This window comes from Diabrotica virgifera, chromosome 1 (assembly GCF_917563875.1).
Source record: "Diabrotica virgifera virgifera chromosome 1, PGI_DIABVI_V3a".
Taxonomy (NCBI): Eukaryota; Metazoa; Arthropoda; class Insecta; order Coleoptera; family Chrysomelidae; genus Diabrotica; species Diabrotica virgifera.
Window position 1 is genome coordinate 279,698,642 of NC_065443.1, and position 14,579 is coordinate 279,713,220.

Here is a 14,579-nt window from a genome sequence, read left to right on the forward strand (position 1 = left end):
TACTTTGTAGTATAACAATTGAAGATGTAAATGACAACGTTCCTGTACTTCACGTCCCTCCTTACTGCATCAATATAACAGAATTTCACGAACCAGGTCAACCTGTAACAACAATTCATGCATCAGATGCTGATGATCCAGAAACTTCCAATGGACAGGTAGAAATATTTTTTGAAGTTATACTTGTTTAGGCGCGATTGGGCGTGAATATAAATGGGCTCGAAGTCATCAAAATTGTTGGTGCCACGCGCAGATTTATTATACGTTAGCTGTGATTGGGTATTCCAATGAAATGTCAAAAATTATCCAAATTGGCGGCTGTGGTTAAAGAATGTGTTTTTATTAATTTTTATTAATATGGTTATGGTTGTTAAGTTGTGTTTTAAAAGTTGTGAGAACAGAGACAAAAGTGAGTTTTATATTTATAGTTGTACTGACTTTTTAAATAGTTTTTATATTTATTTCTGGACTTATTAATATAGAAAACAAGAATGTGTGTGTACTTTGAACGCGCGTTGGAAGTTATACCTACTTCTATTAAAATTGTGTAAAAAGTTTGAAGTTTTTTAGATTTTCTACGATTCCTCAAGGAAAACGAAATTGCTGGGACGCTCCAGTTCGTCAAGAAATAACGGATTAACATTATTTATCGAGAATTTAGAGTTTTTTAGAGTTTATTTGATTTCCTACGAGAAAAGCAATTGCAGGGACGACGCTTCAGTTCATAAAAATGACGTATTAACGTTATTTTTAATTGTTGGTGTTATTTTTAATATTAAAATTAGTTTAATATTTAACTAAAAATACAATTAAAATATTTAAAATATATTTGTTTCGTTGAAATCATAAAAATAGAAGTACCTTACGTGCGTACAAAGTACACACACTCTTTTTTTCTTCTGTTTAATACACAAAATCTAAAAGAGACACTAACTCAAAGACTACCGATTTTCAGGTAATCATCGACATAGCAGACGGTAACCAGCATAACCTTTTTGAGCTACAACCCATAAACGAATGGTCTGTGGACATACGAACGACAACCTCTTTGAGGGGAAGGCACGGGAACTATACTCTAGTGATGAGAGCCCAGGATCTCGGAATACCTAGTCTTTTAGTAGAAGACACGCTTAGAATATGTGTAGCAGATTACAACGATCACCCGCCAATTTTCATCAGTCCTCCACCAAACTCCACATTGAAGGTGCCAGAGGTAAATTGATAAGAACACTGAAAGATTTGCAATTGCGAAAAGAGAGAAATTTATTTATTATTTGCTTTTTGTTATTGTTATAGAATGCAACAGTTGGCAGTGCTTTGATTCAAATTCTAGCATCAGACGAAGATGTGGGACAGAATGGGGCAGTTCGTTATAGATTGAAAACGGATCCAGCAGGACACTGGAAATTTTTTGAATTACAACCAATATCTGGCATACTGGAACTTCGGTTACCATTGGATAGGAAGAAACAGAAGATATATGACGTATGTAATAGATTCTGGCATAAAAATAATAGCAAAAAATGTGTTTAAAGTTGTATTTATAAGTTAAAATTAAAAATTAAAATGTTAAAATTTGAATTTGTAGATTCGAATCGAAGCTTATGACTTAGGTGTTCCAACGCCATTAAGTTCTGAATTGGACCTTACTGTATACGTGAGCGATATGAATAACTATCAACCTCAGTTTATGGTGGATGAATACTATGTAAATTTCACAGGTAAATCTATAAAATATTTATTATTATTATCAAAGTAGTACCTACATACAACTCGCACTTGTAATATTCAGGATTAAAATCAGCGTTGAGATCTTTCCATATTATCAAAATTATTGCGAGTTGGTATGCTGTAATATATCCCACTATACCGGTCACGCTGCATCAACTGCAGAGGCAGTGAACTTTTTTGCTCATGATACAACCAAGAATAATAAAATTGTCTACTTCTTTCTTTTGCCTCATATATATAGGCTCCTAAGACTAGTTTTTTCTTCGATATTATCCTCCTGCATTATTTAAATTATCACATCATCTCTTCCTTAGTCTTTGCCTGCTACCTACGCCTTTTCAAGCTCGTTATTTTTTCTTCACATCGCTATATGCTAGAATATATTGGTTATAGTATCTTTGGCCTTTACCTTTCTTTTTCGTTTATTGAATTGCACAAATGTATGTGTTTATATTTATCAAATCCTGTACGGATGCACATCAACCGAACTGTTCAGAGCAGCAGCATCTATCAGAATAACCGTGATGATTGTCAACCTCCGTCGCGGAGATGGAACGTAAAGAAGAAGAAGTACTACAGTTTGTTAAACCTATGAACAAGTTTGACAAACTGTACCTCTTGCTCTTTTTATTGAAAGAAGTGATGGTCCATGTTGCTGATCTGATTGTAGGCTTATTTTTCTTTCTCGTTTTCGTTGTACTCGCGTGTTTCATCATCTTCGGTAGATTGCTTTCTTAGTCGATCAACTCTCCTCTTTTATTCGAGCTTGGGACCAACTGTAAGCATTAACACGGCTTCTGTGCTACTCAATTGACCCAGTCCTCGCGCTCACAACCCACAGGTAGAGTTTATGTTTATGATATAGTAATTATGACATATTTTTCCACTATTCGTTACTACTAGAAACTTATTTGCTATTGTAGAAAATGTTGGACCAGAGATGGAAATTAAGAAACTACCAGATACAATAGACAGAGACGAGTTCGAGTACGAGGGTCCTTCTGGACCAGTTTGCTATTACATAATCGGAGGGAACGAGAACAACCTTTTCCATGTCAATCCCATAGATCACACACTAATGGTAAGTTAGAAAAACAGCAACAAATAACAAAGTTTTATAACTAATTTTTGCAAAAACATTTATTTATTCATATTATTTTTAGATTACTGCCCCTTTAGATAGAGAATACCAAGACGTTTATATCCTTCTAATAAAGGCCACTGAAGACTGCACTAGAACCCCAAAAAATCAGAGCTTCTTTGATTCAGATGATGACACCCAACTTAAAGTGATCGTTCGAGTGTTGGATGTCAATGACAATGCTCCCAAATTTATACACAGAGTGTTTACTGGAGGAGTCAGTACTGCTACAAGCTTTGGAACTAAATTTATGTAAGTTCTCCTCCTCTATCTTCTCTCCTTCGTAAGGATGTAGTGGCATCATGTAATTTGTTTGACTATTTCTGTCCAATTATCTCTCTCCTCAGGGCCGGATTTAAGGGGTGGCAGGCTGGGCAGCTGCCCGGGGCCCCCACATTCTGGGGGCCCCCACAAAGCCTGAAATTTAAAAAAGAATGTGTGTGTACTTTGTACGCACGTAAGAAGATATTCTTCTATTATATAGGTAATTTAAACGAAGTAAATATACTTAAGAGGTTATTTGTATTTTATTTAAAAATTAAACTAACTTTCTTATCTACCACTTTCAAAAAATTTTTATTAAAATAACGAAAAATAAAAAAAAAGTATGAATCGTCCAGGATTAGAACCCGCGACCTTCCGTGTGCTTCCGTTCTCTGTCCCAACGCTCTGCCAACTACGCCATCGAGCCACTTGAATTGACACGTAAGTTTCGGATATAATTACACAACACGGCGACAAACTGTAAAAATTTTATGCCTACATATTTTATTATTTTACTACAGGGAAACACAAATCCAAAAACAGAAGAATTATAATAAATAATACATTTTCTAAAACCACTAATATATTCTTTTAATGACTTATTTGCACGGTTACAGATACATACATACCTATCTTGAAAGATTAGCAATGAACTACATACTGTCAGAACTACATACTATCAGTGTGCGCAGGCGCGTGGTTCATATACAATTTTACCCTCAATCGATTCGCCGCTAAAGAAGAATATCTTCAAAAAAGCTGCACATTATTGACATAGAATAATTTTTGGCAATCAATTAACTTTGATATTTCGTTACATGGAAGGAAGGTTTCTCTCCTGTTGAAAATGTATTTTTGCGAAATCACGATCATAAAGCAGAAGATATATTTAATTCTCTAATTCTTCTCTTTCAAGAAGATGATATCGATTTGAAAAACTGCATGGGACAGTCCTACGACAACGCATCAGTTATGAGTGGAAAATATTATGGTGTTCAGTCTGAAATTAGATAACATAATATTTTGGCGTTCTGGATTCCGTGTGCCGCCCACTCTCTAAATTTAGTTGCAAAAGCTGCAACAGTGTTGTCCTGCTGCCATAGCATTCTTTGATTTCTTAGAAGCACTATATGAACTATATGTATTGTTCACTTCCTCTACAATTAGATACAACTTTTTAATCGAATATTTAAAAGCTGCGTCTTTAAGCGAGAGCAACGCCGACCGTAGCAGAAATATTATTGTTCCTAAAGGAGTAAATACTACTAGATGGTCATCTGGAAGTGACGCCGCAGAAGCACGAGTTATATGTTATAATCAGATTAGAGGAGCATAATCCAAAATTTCAGAAGACGATGAGGAACAATTTAAAGCTCGTAACAATGCGAATGGTTTGTGTAATCAAATGTGTTTACAGGAAACAGGAATATTTGCAATATTTTGGAATGAAATCTTAGAGAGGACAAACAGCACAATACGATTCTCCAATATCCAAATATTGACCTTAATTCAGGAGTGGCGGCACTTAGATCACTTAACGAATTTATGTTCTTTTAAGAAATATTCGACTGACTCCACTGGATTATGGAACATCTCTAGACTGAAATGACAAAATCAGAGAAGTTTAGAACTCAAAATTTTATCGCTATTATAGATCACTTCATTTCGTCTTTAAGTCAGAGGTTTTCTGCATATGAATCCATTCATTCCAACTTTGGATTTTTACATCATTTGGGAAATTTAACTCCCAATGAAATTGAAGCTCAGTCACTGAAGCTTACCGACTCGTACAACAATGATTTAGTTGAACACCTAGGTGTCGAACTGGTATAATTTGTAGAATTTTTCAATTCATTTAAAGAGGAGGTTGGCTCATCAATAATAGGTAAGTAAAGAGCTTCAAATGTACCGACTGATAAAAGAAAAGAATGTGAATGATGCGTTTCCAAACGTTGAGGTGACACTTCGTTTATAATATTTAGTTCTGATGCTAACTAACATCAGTGGAGAGAGATCATTCTCAAAACTTTAAAAATCGACTTCATATCATATCTCTGTAATAATGAGCATTGAATACGATGTTTTAAGATATCTAGACATGTCCGACATAATCAAGGAATTTTCAATTAAAAAATCTCGAAAAGTACCGTGACTTTAACCATGCATCTTAACTATGTTTATTTTTAATATTTTACTGTAACAAGATAAAGCCCTTGTATTTTTTATTATTTAAAAATATATTGATAAAAGTAGATCAACTTTTTTTAATATTGTTCTGAAGCTATTTGTTTGTGGCAATTATGTAATTTACTATTCTAACTGGGAAATAATCCACAATTTAACTCGAAAAATGAATTTACTAACGTTTCGGCTTCCACTTCGGACGTCATTATCAAAATACAAAATATTAATTTTATATAAATAAGTACATTAATATTTTGTATTTTGATAACGACGTCCGAAGTGGAAGTCGAAATGTCAATAAAATCATTTTATCGTGGCTGAATGGATCAAGCAATCCAAAGCCAATAAGGAAAGAAAAAAATATATTTTCAAGTTAAATTGTGGCTTATTTCCCAGTTAGAATAGTATTTTTTTTAATTTCTTAAAGGGAAAACCTTGTAGTTGACTATTTAGGTACCATAGGTTTAACAACATTTTTTTAATGGCAGGATGTAGGGCCCCACGCCAATTCTGCCCAGGGGCCCCCACTGCCTTAAATCCGGCTCTGTCTCTCCTGTGCGTATTGTTTTGCTTCGGAGAACCAGTCATGTATTTTATTTGGTCCGACCATCGAACTGGAGATCTTCCTCTGGAACTCTGGACCTTTTGTCCGCTACGTTACCTTCAACTATCATTCGTTCCATGTCTTCTCTTCTTCTAGTTATATGTCCAAAATATCTCAGTATATTTTGGTTGACAGTTGTGGTGAGTTTAGTTTTTATGGTAAGTTCTGTATTGAATTATTTGTGCTATGTGCGGTCCTTGGTATGCGCAACATTGTAAAATTCAAGTATCTGAAGCCAAGGGACGATAGGATATTACTAAGTATAAATAGTGATATCTCTAAAAATTTGTTCTTAGATTTACTTCACTCATCGGTTTATTCATTCATTGATACAAAATCTTGCTGACAGATACTCTTTTTCTCCTCCTTTTTTCTTTCTGTTGGTTTCCATTTTTTGTATTCGGATTTGACCTTTTATCTTAATTTGTTCATGTCATACGAGTTGTTTTTGATATGTATCTTGTATTTTTCTTCAACCTATATTTTTTATTTGTAATAAGTTGTAGATTTTATTATAGACCAGGGCGGATCTGTGAAAAAAGTTCTATTTTTGGATGTGCGAGGCGGCATTCGGATTTTTGCAGATAAAGTTAGGTAACTACTTCAACAATAATAATTGACTTATGAACCTTCCCAAATATGCCCGGAACATTAATAAAAAAATTAAAGTATTTAAAAATTTCGAAAAACATTGATTTTTTTCTACTTTATTTGCTTATAACTTTAAAACGATTCATTTTGGAACAAAGTCGTACAGAAATAAAATAAAGATAATTGAATTTTGTATGATAAACGACTGGTTAAAAATGTCTTAAATTATTACCCTTTCTGCAAAATAGCAATAAATACAACATAAAGGGGGCAAAATAAGCCTGTTTTTATTCAATGTTTTTCAACCACTTTGATTGCACTTAGAACTTTCGTAATTCGCTTAGGAAATTCTTACAACATACTTAAATCGTTCACCAAATTTCATTAAAATCAACCTGATAGATTTTGCTGAATAATTTTGCAATCTAATTTTTTTTAAGTTCAAATTTTTTAAAAACTTTCTGAAGAAAAAGTAGACCATTTAGAAGTTTGCTAATTTTTTACATATAAAGAAGTTCTCTACCTATCGAATACACTTTACAGAATTAAAATCGGATTATTTAAGCGGCCTCGGCACTGTTTTAAAGTTATAAACAATTTTTTGGCTTATAAACAAATACAGTGAGAACGTTTGAGTTGGCATAAATTCATTTTCTCGAGAATATGCGTCTCTGGAGATAAATCCCGAAACAGGTCGATTTTTATTTTTAAATTCAAAGTTTTTGATATATATATCATACTAGTGACGTCATCCATCTGAGCGTGATGACGTAATCGATGATTTTTTTAATGAGAATAGGTGCCGTGTGATAGCTCAATCGAAAGGCTATTCAATTTTGTATTCACTAATATAAACATTAACATAACTATTTATACAGGGTTTGAATTAAACAAAAATTGAATTAAATTAGTTCCAATATTTAGATTACGTCATGACACCCAGATGGATGACGTCACTAGTATGATATTTATGCCAAAAAATTATAATTTAAAAATAAAAATCGATCTGTTTCGGGATTTGTTTTCAGAGTCTCCCATTCTCAAGAAAATGAATTTATTCCAACTCAAACATCCTTACCGTATTTCTTTATAAGCCAAAATATTGTTTATAACTTTAAAACAGTGCTGGGGCCGCTTAAATAATCCGATTTTAATTCTGTAAAGTGTATTAGATAGGTATAGAACCTCTTTATATATTTAAAAAAATAGCAAACTTTTAAATGGTCTACTTTTTGTTCAGAAAGTTTTTAAAAATATTTAACTTTTTTAAAAAAATTTAGATTGCAAAATTATTATGCAAAATCTATTAGGTCGATTTTAGTGAAATTTGGTGGACGATTTAAGTATGCTGTAAGAATTTTCAAAGTCAATTATGAAGGTTCATTATGAAGTGCAACTAAAGTGGTTGAAAAACATTGAATAAAAACAGTCTTTTTGTCCCCTTATTTTCTTTTTTTTGCTGTTTTGCAGAAAGGGTAATAATTTAAGACATTTTAAAACCATTCATAGATTATACAAAATTCAATTATCTTTATTTTCTTTTCCTACGACTTTGTTCCAAAATGAATCGTTTTAGAGTAATATGCAATGAAACTAGAAAAAAATCGATATTCTTCGAAATTTTTAAATATTTAAATTTTTTTATTAATGTTCCGAGCATATTTGAGAAGGAGCATAAGTCAATTATAATTATTGAAGTTGTCACCTAACTTTATTTGCAAAAATCCGAATGCCACCTCTCACATCCACCTCAAAACAGATCCGTCCTGGTCTGTTAGTAGTTGATGTCAATAACTTAGTCTTTTTTCATCAATTGAATCGTCAAAGCTCGCATTCATATGCTAGTGAATATTTTGAACAGTAGATGTACAGTTTTGATTTTTTTATTGTTTTTGTGTAAGATGCATGCCTTATTATGCCTCAGTATGAGAAAACGTTTACCAACCTGTTGAGTCAAAGCTTCGACAGCAGACTCAAAACTCAAAGCTTAAGACCTAAGGCTTATCTCAAACCCACAAACATGGAAGATCTTTCAGATCTCAGTGTGAAAGGTCTACAAAACCAAATGACCTCTCTATCTGCAATCTATAAGTTATTTCCTGCGTCTTCTTCTTCAAGTGCCTTGTACACTTCAAACGTTGGATATTAATATGGAAATTCTGAGCTTCTTACGTCACTTCTGAATAGTTCGATTGATATGAGCCTGAATTACTTCCACATATTTTGGAGCCACAAGTGCCTTCTTCTGCCCTGTCCGCGCCTGCTGTCTATTTTTCCCGGGATAATAAAGTGCATTGCCTGTTTTTACTCTTGCTGTTTGACCCCAGTATAGGTTTGCCACAATCCGAATATCCTTGTCGTCAATACCTGTTTTGCGTAGAATATCTATTAGTTGTTTAGAATTTACATTTTCAAATACTTTTTTTTAATCCACAAAGCACAAATCCACATCCTTATTAATGTCTCTACATCGCTGTCAAAGCAGCTGGAGAGTGAATACTACTTCTCTAGTTTCAAGTTATTCATCATCAATCTCTTTGCCTTATCCCTATGCGGGGTTGGCTCCCCTAATTTCATTTCTCCATATAATTCTATCTTGGATCATATCAATATTAATCCCCTTTACCAACATGTCCTGCCTAATCGTCTCTCCCCACGTCTTCTTTGGTCTTCCTCTCCTACTCCTTCCAGGAATCTGCACTTCAGCAATTCTTCGTATTGGGTGATTAGCATCTCGACGTTGAACATGACCAAACCATCTCAACCTATGCTCTCTCATTTTGGCATCAATTGGTGCCACACCTAGACTTCCCCTAATATACTCATTTTTAATTTTATCCCTTTATGTCACTCCACTCATCCATCTAAGCATTCTCATTTCCGCCACATGCATTCGTTGTTCCTCTTTCTTTTTCACTGCCCAACATTCAGTTCCGTACATCATAGCCGGTCTTATGGCTGTTTTATAGAATTTTCCCTTCAACTTCATTGGAATTTTCCTGTCCACAGCACACCACTCGCTTCCTTCCACTTCATCCATCCAGCCCTAATTCTACTGCATGCATCTCCATCTATTTCTCCATTACTCTGTAATACCGATCCCAAGTACTTAAAACTATTGCTTTTTACTATCAGTTCACCATGAACTAATAGTAAAAATGCAATGTTCATTTCACTGCATGCAACTCCTTCTTTAAATGAACATTGCAAATACTCTGTTTTTGTCCTACTAAGTTTTAAACCTTTTTCCTCCAGAGCTTGTCTCCACTGTTCCAGTTTTTGCTCTAAGTCTCTTTCACTATTTCCTACTAACACGACATCATCAGCATACATTAAGCACCACGGAATGTTACCCTGTAGTTTCGCTGTTCTGGTCCAAAACTAATGAGAATAAATACGGACTAAGCACCGAGCCTTGGTGCAATCCTACTTTCACATGAAATTTATCAGTCTCTCCCACACCTGTCCTAACACTAGTCGTTACTCCCTCATACATATCCCTCACAATCTTTACACGTTCACCAGGGACTCCTTTCTTATTGAGTTCCCACCACAGAATCTCTCGAGGAACTCTATCATGTGCTTTCTCAAGATCAATGAATACCATATGAGCGTTTGTTTCTTTACTCCTGTATTTTTCCATCAACTGCCTTATAATGAAAATTGCATCTGTTGTTGATCTGTCCAAATTGATTCTCGGATATTTCGGTCTCTTCACGTATCCGTCTATCAATTACTCTTTCCCATATTTTCATGGTGTGGCTAAGCAGTTTTATAGCCCTGTAGTTTGTACATCGTTGTATATCTCCCTTGTTTTTGTAGACAGGTACTAGTATGCTGCTTCTCCATTCGTCTGGCATTTGTCCAACTTCCATAATTCTATTAAATAAACCTGCTATAGCCACCTTGTTCCTGCCTCTCCCATTGCTCTCCATACTTCCCCAGGAATATCATCTGTTCCTACCGCTTTTCCTTTCTTTATTTTTTGAAGCGCTTGAGCCACTTCCTCGTTTGTTATTTTGGTGACCATTGCTGCTACTGTCTCCGTTGACTCTACAGGCTGTCTGTCAAATTCTTCATTTAATAAGTTGTCAAAGTACTTTCTCCATCCCTTTTTGACATCCCTTTCGTGAACTAGTATTTTATTATTTTCATCTCGGATACACCTAATCTGATTAAAATCTTTTGCTTTCTTTGCTCTCTGCTTGGCTATTTTATATATCTTCGTTTCGCCTTCCCTGGTATTAAGTTGGCTTCTCTAGTTGCAAGTGATTTCCTAAAACCAAGCTTATAAGTCGATAGTTATCAGTTATCACAAAGCTTGGCATTTGGTTTCTTCGGAATTGTAATACTATGTGTCGACTGCAGTCAGTCGTCCGGACTTATACTATACATGTATGTTGCTAAAAAATGAGACTAGATTATCAAGGAATTGTTTGTCTGATTTACATAAGGTCTTTAGTATTTCACACTATATCTACATTGTTCGGACCTGTTATTCCTCAATTTTATAAAATCTTGAACTATACTACAATCACAATAAAGATGCACTAGAAATAAACAAACCAAGACACGTTGAATGTTACGAGGAGCACTCCCAAATCATAATTTACAATGTACCTATATACATTGTAAATCCCAAATCATGATTTACAAAGTTTGTACATTGTAAATTATGATTCGGGAGTGCTCCTCGTAACATTAAACGAGTCTTGGTTTGTTTATTTCTAGTGCATCTTTATTGTGGTTTTAGTACAGATTTCTATTATTCTAAAAGTTTTGTTCAAAATATTTGGATTGTAATAGTAATACTCAGGTATTTATTAAATATTATATTTAATAAAAGTATAGAATTTACAATCTCCATGTTACATGTTTATATTCTAACCTACTAACCTATATCTAACTTCATTGTGCCAAGTCACGCCTCTTCTTCTTTATCATGGCCTATTACTACATCTCCCCCTTTTTCTTTCTTTTTTTTACAAAACAGTGAACTTTAATCAAACAAAACTATGCTAATACAAAATACAATCGGAGTAAACTATACTAATATAAAATATAATCAGAATACTTAGCAGGCTGTATGATAGTCCGTGATGGTATCAAGCTCATGTCAGTATCATATTCTACTGAACTGCTAGAACTTTGAGCTTTACTACAGCTAGGTGTGTCATCATTGTCATCACTTAATTTCTGAGTTTGCCTAATATCATGATCAATTTTTTACTTACGCAAGTGATAGCTGTTTCTTCGTAAGATGTTTTTACCATTATCAATTAAATAAGACCTTGGAGCCTCAGGTTTATTGACAATAACAGCCGGACTCCATTGATTATTGTCCTTGTATACCACATTTTCACTTTACTTATATTCGGGCCTATTTCTTGTCTGCCTATCATAATATTCCTTATAAGTATTATTTCTTTCTTCTAATTTTGACCTAACTTCTTTGATATTATCATTTTGCTGTTCAACAAATGGTAATTTAGTTTTAAGTTTTCTGCCAAATAAAAGTTCAGCTGGTGACCTCTTGAGATCAGTAACAGGAGTATTAAGATAATAGAGCAACCCACATGTCATCTGATTTTATAATAATATTTTTAGATATCTGTACAAATCTCTCAGCTAAACCATTCGATCGAGGGTGATGGGGGCTTTCTTCTTCTTCTTCTTTTGCCCTTTAATTCGTCCAATTCTGAACATAGGCTTCCCCCAGTTTCCTCCATTCGCTTCTGTTTAGTGCTTTCTGTTTCCAGTGCGTTCCTCCTATCTTTTTAATGTCGTCTCCCCATCTCATCTGGGGTCGTCCTCTTGCTCTCTTTCCTGTCCATGGTCTCCATTGTTGTATCGTGCTATTCCACCTATTGTCCGTTTGTCTAGCGTTATGACCTGCGAAGCTCCATTTTAGCCTGGTTATATGTTGACCTGCGTCTTTAACTTTTGTTCTATTTCTGACCCAGTTGTTTTGCTTTTTGTCTGTCAATTTTACTCCTAACATTGCTCTCTCCATGGCTCTTTGTGTCTTTATTATTTTATCCATGTTTGCCTTGGTCAAGGTCCATGTTTGGCATGCGTATGTGAGAATTGGGAGTATGCACTGGTCAAACACTCTTGTTTTTAAGTATTGTTATATTTTTTTATTCTTTAGGACCCATTTTAATTTTCCAAATCCTGCCCAGGCTAATCTGACCCTTCTTTTTACCTCCGCTGTTTGGTTTTCCTTATTTATTTTTATAATCTGTCCCAAATATATATAATCATTAACCGCTTCTATTGTGGTGTCGTTTAGTATTACGTTTCTATTGTCTTGTGTGTTTGTCATTGTTTTTGTTTTGGCAAAATTCATTTTTAGACCTATTTGTTCGGATTCATTTGCTAGTTCGGTTAGCATGGTTTGTAGTTCTTCAAAACTTGATGCTATGACTACTACATCGTCTGCATATCTTAGGTGGTTTAGTTTCTTTCCATTTATGTTTATTCCCATGTTTGTCCATTCCATTGTTTTGAAAACATCTTCCAGTGCTAATGTAAATAGTTTAGGAGAAATAACATCTCCCTGTCGCACTCCTCTGTTAATTGGTATGGGTTTTGTGGTTTCTTCCAATTGTACTGTCATTGTTGATGGGGGCTACTAGTTTGAAATTTAAACTCAAATTTATCTGCAAACTTTTTGCATTCGTACGATCCAAAAGGCATATTATCAGCTATAATTACATCTGGTATACCATGTGTTGTAAATATCTGCTTGAGTGCATTTATAACATCAGACGATTGTTTACATCTTATAAGGATTATTTCTAGCCGCTTCGTTAAATAATCAGCAACAACCAAATAAGATTTGCAACCATGTTCCATAATATCAGCACCCAATGATGCTGATATGAATGAAATGGTGCATTCATTAGAAAAGCATTTAAGAATGAGTGATACTACTAGAATGATTCATTTTAAAGCAGAAATAGTAAAAGATAATGTACTGAGTAAAGTCATCGAGTGTTGTCTGAGAGGGTGGAAGAATACAAAGTATGAAGGAGAGATGAAAGTGTTTCACAAGTTAAGAACTGAGTTGTTTGTTAATGATAATTTTTTATTTTTCAATGATAGAATTGTTGTACCTAAAGTTTTGCGAAAAGAGATGCTTCAAATTGTACATGAAGGTCATTTTGGTATAAATCTTTCAAGAGATCGAGCAAAAGATGTCTTATTTTGGCCAGTGATGAGTGTGGATATTGCGAATGAGATACAGAGTTGCAATATTTGTGGAAAGTATAGATATGCAAATAGTAAAGAGCCATTAATATCTCATGATGTCCCGGAATTGCCATTTGAAAAATTTGGTAAAACTGTCTAAAATTTTCATGAAGGTTTACCTCGAATTTCATGGATTCTGGCACTTTTCCTTCCATTCTGGATAACTGTACCTACCTTTGGCTCTTGTACTGACTGCGCCATGTAATAATAATACTCAGGTATTTATTAAATATTATATTTAATAAAAGTATAGGATTTACAATCTCCACGTTACATGTTTATAATCTAACCTGCTAACCTATATCTAACTTCATTGTGCTAAGTCACGCCTCTTCTTGTTTATCATGAATGGCCTATTACTGGCCTATTACTTCAGATAATATTTTTAGCTATCTTCTTCTTCTTACGGTGCCTGTCCGTTCCGGATGTTGGCGATCAGCATGGCTATTCTAACTTTGCTTGCTGCTGTTCTGACTAGTTCGGTTGTCGATGAATTAAACCACTTTCTCAGGTTTTGACGGCAACATATTTTTCTTCTCCCTGGTCCTCTCTTTCCAAATACCTTGCCCTGAAGAATGAGTTGCAACAAGCCATATCTGTGTTCATTCTTCATAACATGGCCAAAATATTCTAGTTTGCGCTATTTGATGGTGTTAATAATCTCGCATTCCTTGCCTATTCTACGTAGGGCCTCAACATTAGTCACACGATCCACCCACGAAATTCTTAAAATGCGTCTGTAACACCACATCGAATGCTTCGAGTTTTCTTAAAAAAGCTTCGGAAGCTTCAACTATAATGAGTATATTT

At 34.4% G+C, this 14,579-nt stretch overlaps 1 protein-coding gene across 1 annotated transcript in view; it reads left to right on the plus strand.

The window, feature by feature from the left end:
- LOC126879108 (cadherin-23) overlaps nt 1–14,579 on the plus strand; it is a 178,540-nt gene that overhangs the window by 154,946 nt on the left and 9,015 nt on the right. The window contains exons 15-20 of the mRNA XM_050642054.1: nt 11–158; nt 956–1,213; nt 1,297–1,485; nt 1,589–1,721; nt 2,655–2,812; nt 2,895–3,124. Coding sequence (XP_050498011.1) covers nt 11–158; nt 956–1,213; nt 1,297–1,485; nt 1,589–1,721; nt 2,655–2,812; nt 2,895–3,124 — 1,116 coding nt within the window. The remainder of the gene's footprint in view (nt 1–10; nt 159–955; nt 1,214–1,296; nt 1,486–1,588; nt 1,722–2,654; nt 2,813–2,894; nt 3,125–14,579) is intronic.